Source organism: Pseudopipra pipra, chromosome 1 (genome assembly GCF_036250125.1).
Source record: "Pseudopipra pipra isolate bDixPip1 chromosome 1, bDixPip1.hap1, whole genome shotgun sequence".
In the NCBI taxonomy this organism is placed as follows: domain Eukaryota; kingdom Metazoa; phylum Chordata; class Aves; order Passeriformes; family Pipridae; genus Pseudopipra; species Pseudopipra pipra.
In genome coordinates, this window is record NC_087549.1 from 48,954,543 (window position 1) to 48,963,694 (window position 9,152).

At 55.7% G+C, this 9,152-nt stretch overlaps 1 protein-coding gene across 4 annotated transcripts; it reads left to right on the top strand.

Moving 5' to 3' along the window:
* The first annotated feature begins 1,264 nt into the window (after positions 1-1,264).
* Positions 1,265-8,414, top strand: ADCYAP1 (adenylate cyclase activating polypeptide 1). 4 transcript variants are annotated; one of them, XM_064655731.1, is made up of 5 exons: positions 1,265-1,386; positions 2,732-2,839; positions 4,757-4,891; positions 5,384-5,479; positions 6,355-8,414. In XM_064655731.1, the coding sequence occupies exons 2-5, from the start codon at positions 2,739-2,741 to the stop codon at positions 6,539-6,541; spliced, it is 519 nt and encodes a 172-aa protein (XP_064511801.1). In that variant the 5' UTR covers positions 1,265-1,386; positions 2,732-2,738; the 3' UTR covers positions 6,542-8,414. The 4 variants fall into 4 exon arrangements, with proteins under 4 accessions (XP_064511801.1, XP_064511820.1, XP_064511829.1 ...); XM_064655750.1 differs by lacking the exon at positions 1,265-1,386 and adding an exon at positions 1,681-2,386; XM_064655759.1 differs by lacking the exon at positions 1,265-1,386 and adding an exon at positions 2,567-2,584.
* The last annotated feature ends 738 nt before the right edge of the window (positions 8,415-9,152 follow it).

The following is a 9,152-nucleotide window of genomic DNA, read 5'->3' on the forward strand; positions in this document are numbered from 1 at the left end:
GCGGCGGGCGGGGCCGCGGGGTGTCCTTCTCCAGCGGGAGCGGGGGGGTGACCCCTTCTCCAGCGGGAGCGGGGGGGGTGACCCCAACTCCAGCGGGAGCCGCAGGGTGCGCCGTCTCCAGCGGGAGCGGTGGAGTGACCCCTTCCCTAGCGGGAGCCGCGGACTGCCCCCTACCTCAGCGGCCCCGCCGGGCGTCCTGCCCCGTCCCCTCTCGTGCCGCCGGACCTTCCCGGTCCGACACGCCCGGCAGGGAATGACAGCTGGGGTAGTAGCGTCCCGCTCCGTTCCCAGTCCTGTCCCCCCGCCCGGGATCGCGTCGATGGCCATTTGTACGGGAATCGTTCATTCACGTTAAATTGCCTTTATCTCCGGAAAAATATTGAAACCTTAAATGACCGTAATAGGAACGTAATTGTATGGTGTGTTTTTTGTTGTTGTTGTTTTTGAGAAATCGATTTGGGCTCAAATAACTCATCCAAGCATGTTACACCAAAGCCATTCAAATAGGAAACAGGAGAACTGTATTATTGCTGCTTCCTGAACTCTCTGCTTATGATCGAAATAATTAAAATATGCAGTAATGGCTCCTGCAGCCTGGATTTCTTTGGGTAATTCTCGGAAATGAAGGGCACATTTTCGGCCGCGAAGGGAGGGGAGCGCGGAGACGAGCGCGATCGCAGCTGCTGAGAGCCCGCCGGTGGCCCGCGCCCGGCGCAACACTTGGGGGGAAAATTATTCCGGCGGCAGGGAAGTCCCCGGAGAAGGGATTTCCTTCCCGGTCCCTCCGGCAAATCAACTTCTTTTTTTTTTTTTTTTTTTTTTTTCCCCTCATGGCGATGCTCTTCCCTCCCTCTCTGCCAAGCTCTGCGAGCTGCATATCTGTCTCTGCACAAGGCGGAGAGGAGGGGGAGGGTCGGGACAAGGCGTGAGCGGGAGAAAAGCCTCCCCCGCCGTCCCTGGCCAGTGCCGGCCGCGAGTGGGACCCTCCTTGTAGGGCGGCCGCGGGGCTCGTCCCTCACGCCCCACGGCTTCAAAACACGCAGGGCGCTGCTGGTTTCCCCGGGGGGCGCCTTGCGTAATGGGAACAACACTAACATTCCTTAAAGAAAAAAAAAGAAAGGACTCGGGGGAAAAAAAAAAAAGGCGCTTGTATCCCCAAATCTCTGTGGAAGTGGGGGGTTCCGCGGCAGGGCTGCTCCGCCTGCGCGCTCAGAGCCGGGTGGCTCCCCGGGGGCCTGTGCCCAGCGGCGGCCCCGGGCGGCGTCGTGGGCTGAGCTGGCCCCGCGGAAAGACCCGGAGCAAAGACGCGGAGAGCCCGACAAATCCGGGGACCCCCACTCCGCCCCAAACTGCCCTCCTCCCCCTCCTGGCCTCTTCCCATCTCAGGTAAAACTTTACCGTGGCGAACATCCTTTTAGATTTGTGGGATAGGTTGTGGGGGTTTTCTACGTGTTTGTTTGGTTGTTGAGTTTGGTTGGGTTTTCTTTTTCTATTTTTTTTTTTTGGGGGGAAGAGGAAAGTGTGACTTGGTGTTTATGAGAAGCTTTATGACTCCTGATAAGCTCATCTTTGAGGACGACACAGAACTGTGTTCCTTGAGGAATTGGGGTGGTGACGTCTTTTCTGATACCCGATTATTACGTGACTGAGAAAAAAAAAAAGGCATTTGATTCATGAATAAAAATCCGGACACCACCACGGGGGCAACAAACAATATTGCCCGTCCTCTAAGGCAACAAGCAGGCAAATGTTTACGAAGAGGGCTCTTGCTGAAGCGGGGTGTTTGCAAAGATTTTCTTGCTAATTGCGTATCAGACGGAAGGCTGCGGAAGGCTGGTCAAGTTTGGAGCCACCGTGCAGGAAGAGAAGAAGAAGAGAAGGCTGAAGGCAGGCGCTCAGTGAGGGGAGAGATCTGGGGAAGACAACATCGCACGCAGCCAGCCCGCGGCTCCCGCCTCCGCTCCCTCCCGGGCTCGCTTGCTCTCTTCCCTCTTCTGCGCTCCTTTCTCAGGCGACATATCGCTCCATCCCTCTTTCTCCCTTCCCTTCTAGACCCCACTCCAGATCTGTGCTGCTACCTGCAAACTTTTTTCCTTTTATCTTTTTTCGCCCCTTCCTCTTTCTCTTTTTCTTTTTGGAGTGAATTGCCCTAAAACCAGCAAACAACTAACTGCTGCCGCTTTTGCGTCTTCTGCATCTTGCGTGTTCTTCGCCCATCGGAGAGGCAATGCCACGAGGGTTTTAACTCCTTTCGGACGCCACTTGGGAGAGAGCTCGATTTCTCCCCCTCCCTATTTTGGGTCTTTTTTTTTTTTTTTCTCTCCAAGACCTGCCGGTTTAGTTTCACAGCCAAACGCTCTCAGTGCCGGGTGTCTAGAGTTTAATGGTAAGGACACGAGGCGGCTCTCCGGGCCTTTCCGCAGCGGTCCCGGGGAGGGCGGGCGGCCGGGCACCGACGGGGCGGGCACCGGCGGCAGCGCTCTGCGCTGGGCACCCCTCCGTGCCTCTCCGTGCCGCTCAGCGCTAGCACCCGGCTGCCCAGGGCTCTTGTCCCCCGGAGACACGCTGCCTCCCTTCTCGGCAGGCAAGGCCGGGGGCGTGGTGGGTCGTAGGGTGGTTTGTTTTCTTTTTTTTTTGGTGGTGTTTTCTGTTTGGGTTTTGGTTGGTTTTTTTTGTTTTTTTTTTTTTTTTTTTTTTTTTTGACAGCAGGTTTCCTTTCCCTCCCGCACAGAGTGGCAATGTGTAGCAAAGCGATCTTAGCACTCCTGGTCTATGGCATAATAATGCACTGCAGCGTCTACTGCTCACCTGCGGCCGGACTTCAGTACCCAGCACTCAGGTAGGTCCGTCCCCTTTCCGGGGGCTCTGTCGGGACCCCTCCAGCCCCCCGCTGCCCCAGCTTAGCTAAGGGCAACGGAATCTTACTGCAGAGAAAAGTGGAAGGGGATGTAGCGGAGAGTCATCAAAGGAAAACCCCTCCACTTAGGCTGTGTGCCCACCCCCTCCGCCCCGGCGTATGACCCCTCCCGGCTGCAGCACTGGCATCCCTCAGGGCCGCTCCCTGGGATCCCGGCGCTGTAAACCTGCGGCCTCTTGTCCCCGGGAGTGGGGGACCTGCTCTGCTGCGTCTCGGCTGTAGCGGGCCGAGGTCCCTGCTGCATCCAGACGGCGCCCAGCAGCTCCTCCCCACCTGCCCCTTGTCCTGCCGGGGCCTCGGCCGCCTCCGGCTTCCCGCAGCTCGCCCAGGGTGAGCATCGCCTGTCCGGGTCAGGGGGAGCGGGGCGCGGGGACTGGTGCGCCGTTGTCTGCAAGCATGTGAGAGCTGTCATGGTTCGTGTAGCGGCATTGGAGCGGGTGGGAATTCAGTCTCTTCCCCTGTTTACCTGACTGTATAGGACAGTCCTTCCCAAGAGGGAAGGGGGCTGGCACGAGGTTGTTTGGTTTTCTGTGTTGTCCGGAGTTATCTTGCTGTGTGGGCTGGTGCCTGTGCTGTCACTTTCCAACTGGGAGTCGTGGGCGTTTGAACCCCACTGTGTTTGGGGCAGGAGTGGGGGACAAGTGGGGGACACCCAGAGGCATCGGCACAAGGGAGTATCCGCTGGGCTGCGGCTGGGGGCGCAGGGTACGCGGTACGGGACGGCCGATGGCAGCCTCGTCCCACCCTGCTTGTCGCCTGTTTGGGTGACTGGTGTTGCTTGGTTTGGGGGGAGTTTTGGGTTCGGTGCTGTCGTCCTGCTCCACCGGCGCTTGGCTCTGTTCCGCCGTGCCCTGCGGGGGTCACTGCCGTGCGGCTCAGCTGTAAGCGTGGGTTGGGGGGGGCATGCCGGGCGCGCAAGTTTGTCCGAGGAGGGTGTCCTTTTTGGGGCTCCGAGGTGTCCTTGCAGTAACCGGGAGCCCGTCGGGGCTGGTTCAGAGCAGCCCCGTTCATCTCCCTGGTCAGTGCGACTGGGGGGCAGCAGGCTCGGTGGCCTGCGGGGCCATTAACCGGCAGCAAGCCGGCCTTCCTCATTCAAGCGCCTGAATTAGCAAGAGTGGAACACTTTAGCGGCATCTATTATTAATACCTCTGCTAAAGCTCACTGACAAAAATAGCTGCCTGTAACGTGCAATGACCTACATCGTACTGCAGAGAGGGAGGCAGAGAGCATGGGGGGCGGGGTGGGGTTGGGACACACACAAAACTGGTGCGATCTCAAAGTGCAGAGCCACCGTTCAACGAAAAACAACCGGCCAAGCCCTCCCCGGCCCGGCGGGCGCTGCGAGGAGGAGTGGGGCGAGGCCCCCGGCCCCGGCAGCGAGGCTGGCGCTCACAGCCCCGTCTCCGCCGCGGAGGCTGCTCGGCTCCCCCCCAGCCCCTGGCATACGAACGCGCGTGTGTGCGGCAGCCTACGCGGGCTTGCGCTCCGCTCGGCAAGCACCAACCCTGGCTGTGGCAGAGAGGAGCTGTTTCTCGGGCCGGGGCGTGGGCCGGGGGGAGCGAGGGGGGGGCAACGTTTGGGGGGTTTCTCGGAGCACGTCTGACGGCGGGTGTGTTCCCTCCTCCGCGGTCCTGCCCCGCAGAGGAGGCGGAGGGCGGGGATGGGGAGCGGGCGGGTGCAAGGAGGGGATGGGGGCAGGCGGACGGGGCTCCCGGGGTGCCCGGGTCGGCTCCGACGAAGGGTGGTCACCGACGCAGTCGGAAGCCGGCAGCGGGGAGTGGAGCGGAGCGCCCCGCGGAGCCCGGCTGACTCCTTCTCCTTGCTGCTTTCGTTGCCAGGCTGGAGGATGAAGTCTACGACGAGGACGGGAACACCCTGCAGGACTTCGCCTACGACCACGAACCCCTCGGCATAGCGAATCCGTCCTCCATGATCGGCGAGATGTACACCTTGTATTACCCACCGGAAAAGAGGTGACAGCAACTCGCGGGGTGTCAGGCGTGAATTTTGAGCCGGGAACAAAACGGGTCTGACAGAGCCGATTGGGGGGAAAAAATAATAATGGTACTCAACAAGCCAACAGCAACAACATCAAAATAAAAATCCCGAACCCAAACAAACGACCACATTGCCCGGGTCCGGGTGCTCAGTGTAAAACCTAGAAGAAATGGAAAAGCCGCCTTACCTCCAGCAGCACGGGGGAGGGAGCGGGGGAGCCACCCGCACCGGGGAGGGCTAGCGATGCTCCCGCAAACGGAGCAGAAATGCCCAGCCGGCGCGGAACCGAGCCAGCGCGACGGGGAGGGATCTGGGTGGGGACGAGGGGTCCCGGGGGACGCGGGGAGATGCCGCCCTCCGCTCGCCGGCGGGGAAGGATGGTCACCGTCATCGCCCGGGCTCCCGCAACCGGCTGCAGCCCGCTCCCGGGCCTCGTCACTCACCCGTGGGCTCTTCCCTCTGCCCAGGCACGCCGATGGGATCTTCAACAAAGCCTACAGGAAACTCCTTGGCCAGTTATCCGCCAGGAAATATCTGCACTCCCTGATGGCCAAGCGGGTCGGGTAAGGGTCTCTGCTTGCTCTTTTCTGCGGTGGGCGTTGGTGCTGCTGGAGCGGAGGCGCTGAAAGGGCGGCGGCTGGGGAGAATAAGGCTGTCCCGGCCGGGGCTGGGAACATGTTGCGCCCGCGGTGGGGCTGGGGGAGTCCGGCTCCCCAAGCCTCAGCCGCTCCTGGCCGTGGCTCCCGGCCGGCTCCCGGTCCGCTCTCGGCGCAGCGTGAGCCCAGTTGTCAGCTCAGGCGGTCGCGGAGGTTTGGTTGGGTTAATACGCTCGGTCATATAGATAGATAGATAGATAGATAGATATAGATACACACACACTCTCTCACACACACATGTATGTGTGTGTGTATTTATATCTATGTCTCTATAATTTTTTATAATCAGCTGATTTCAAATTGAGAATTTGGGCAGCCTCCACGATTTGGTGGGGGGAGCAGTTTATGGGGAGCAATGACCGAGGGCGCGGCTGCAGAGGGGGTGGGGGGAACTTGGTTGCAGCCCGGCGCAGCCCCAGCTGGCGGGCGGGGCTCCCCGGGGCTCCCCGTCGCCAGCGGGGCAGGGGCGAGCCCGGTGCCACCCGCTGCCCTTCGGCAGAAGGTAACACGTTAATAAAGCCCCAGGGAGAGCAGCTTTCCCGGCCGCAATGAATAATTCATGGTGGGGAGATATTGTCTCTCCCGCCGCCGCCACTTGCGCGCACCGCGTCGGGAGCGGGTTTCGGCGCGGCCTTTGTCTCCCCGCGCATCTTACGCGCAACGTGTTGCGCCCGGGGCAGCGGGCGACGCGGGGCCGCGCAGGGCCGCAGGGTGGTGCGGAGGGGCGCGGAGGGGGGCGGAGCGGCCCCGCCTGATGCAGCTGTGCTTCTCGGTGCTTGCAGCGGTGCCAGCGGCGGCCTGGGGGACGAGGCGGAACCGCTGACCAAGCGGCACATAGACGGCATCTTCACGGACAGCTACAGCCGCTACCGGAAACAAATGGCTGTCAAGAAATACTTAGCAGCCGTCCTGGGGAAAAGGTATAAACAAAGAGTTAAAAACAAAGGACGCCGAGTAGCGTATTTGTAGCGATGTGAGTAACCAGCCACTCCTGTGTATACAAAGTCCTAAGGGAGAGAGAGAGAGAGAGAGAGAAAGAGAGAGAGAGAAAGAGAGAGAGAGAGAGAGATAAACCCAACAACAAGAACAAAAAAATCTAAACAAAAACAAAAGTCATTTCCAAACTGACTGAACAATCACCGCTCCTGTGTTATCTAAACATGTATTTATGTATGAAGTAAAGCCATTAAATGAATATTTTGATAATAATATTGTTTTTCTTTTGTACAAAAGCACTAGAGAAACGCACAGATCTACTTTGTGGACCAATCATTAAGTTATATATAATATATAAATATATATATATATACTACTAAGAATACTAAAAACAATTCTTCATGAAAAGCCTGCACAAGAACAAGAATTCGCTGAGCTGTTTATGTTTTTATATAAAATAAATAGAAAAAAAAGACAATCATTGTTTTGAATATTACTCCTATTTTTGTAACAGAAATTAAAAGGATAGTATTTTTATCCGCAACAGGGTCGAAGACATTAATTATCACCATTTGCTACTGTACATAGAGAAGGATGACCTGCTCCCAGGGGAATTATGAGGAAATTGATTTGGGAGAATTGGTAAAGCAGATACTTCCCCTAGTGAGTCTCAAGGCAGGCTCCTTTGCCACTAGCCTCTCTGATGGGGCAGAGTCCCCTTTCCTCTAGATTTCGATTATTTTTTTTCTCTCCTGCTTTATTTGATTCCAATTGTATCTGTGTTAGTGCCTCCTCAGACAATGAGCTTAGAGGATAATTCTCTTGCAAAAACAACAGCTCGATCCAAATTGTGCATCTCTGTTGCCTATTGGAGGGAGAAATAGTTAAAAAAACCAAAACCAAAAGAACAATAGCCAAAATCAAATTAAAACTAAAGAAAACCAAACTCTTAAACCCCAACCCCAAAATTCCGATCCAGCAGCAAGGATAGTAAGTACTAAGCCCCGTGCACTGTTCTTCTGACTGGCTGGGCAGAGTTGCAGAACAAAGCCAAAGCGGAGACAGGACCCGTTTGGAAAGAGTGGGGAAGTGAGCGGGGGCGGCCCCCAGCGCGCCCCGGGGCCGGAGCTGGTACCGGAGCCGGTGCCGCAGGGTCGAGGTAAGACGAGGCGATCCCACCTCCGATCCGCTACCCAACTGCCCCGGGCAGCTCGGTACTGGACCTGGATGCAAAGTACAGTGTGTTACTCTCCAGTGCTGTCCATGCTTCTCATCGTGTAATAATGAGCAGGGTTCTTGCCTTTGCATTTTTCGGTCGGAGTTGCTCTTTTCTTTGATTGCTTTTTCTTGTAGACCCTCCCGCCTCTCATCCTCTCTTCGAACTTTTCTGAGCTCTGTTTAACCCACCTGAGTCACCTTTTTGGGTTATGTTCTTTTTGGAAAAAAAAAAAAAAGATTGTGAACGCTCTCTCACTCCTTTGTTCTGTTTTATGCAAGCTCTTATTGTACAAGTTTAGGAACCCCTGTTGTAGCTACCACTAAAGAATTATGCACTACTACGAAAGTTTTTGTTCCTTGTTTATTGAGTTTGGAGGTAAAATGTATTTTTCTACATTCTGGCTTATTGCTTAGTAAAATTTATTTCATAAAACAAACTTTTGTCATAAAAGAATGTGTAGTGTTCACCTGTGGTCCGGTTTCTAACGAGATAAACCATTTTCACCTCATCTCTCTATGTACGGACTCCTATCTTACCTTCCACCTGGGGGCTGGTTCTGTCCCCTGCCTGGGCCGGGGGACGAAGGAGAACACGTAGGTACCCGTTTCCTTCCAGCTCACCACACAAACCTTACAAGAGTCTTTCCAAAGACACAACACGAGCCCCGCATCCAAGACGTCGGAAAAACCAAACCAAAACAAAAAACCCCTGGCGGGTAAAACCCTCCTTCCCAGGCCGGGAAGGGCCGCCGGGAGGATCGGAGCAGGGAGGGCAGAACCCGGCAGGGCGGGCAGGCGCTGCCGGCACTGCCTGTCCGGGCTGCCCGGGCTGCCCGCACTGCCGGCACCGCCCTGCCGGCCCTGCCGGGGCGGGCCCCCGGGGCACAGGGACGCGGGGCGCAGTGTGCAGCTTTCGTGCCTTCTCTTCACCTTGTAAATCGCCACGAGTTCACGGATGGCTATTTAGTGGCCCTACGATGCTGCAACACATCGGCTTGCGTTTTAGTCGTCCTTCTGTTCTTTGGCCATGGGCAGAGTGCGCTGTGTTTGTGTCGGCTGTGGTATAATGACATAGGGCTCTCGACGTTTTGTTTATGACCTTATCAGTTAGAGTTCAGTGGCTAGTCGCAAGCATTATGAAGTGATCGCCTAGGTTATTATCCTTTGTACGATTTCTTTTTTTTTTTTTTTTTTTTTTTTTTAGAAACGCCAACAGCCTTACCAAAATTTGAGCAGATTTGAGATACAGTCATAGTAGGTAGATATTAGTCTTGGAGAACTTTTGTGTGCAAATGAATATAAAAAGAACTTAAACAAAGTATTATTACACACATGATATCTATAACTAGGACTTTGATAACTGTTATATAAAGTGTGTAAAGTTTGTATTAATAAATTTTTGTAAACAATGCAATTTCGTCTAATG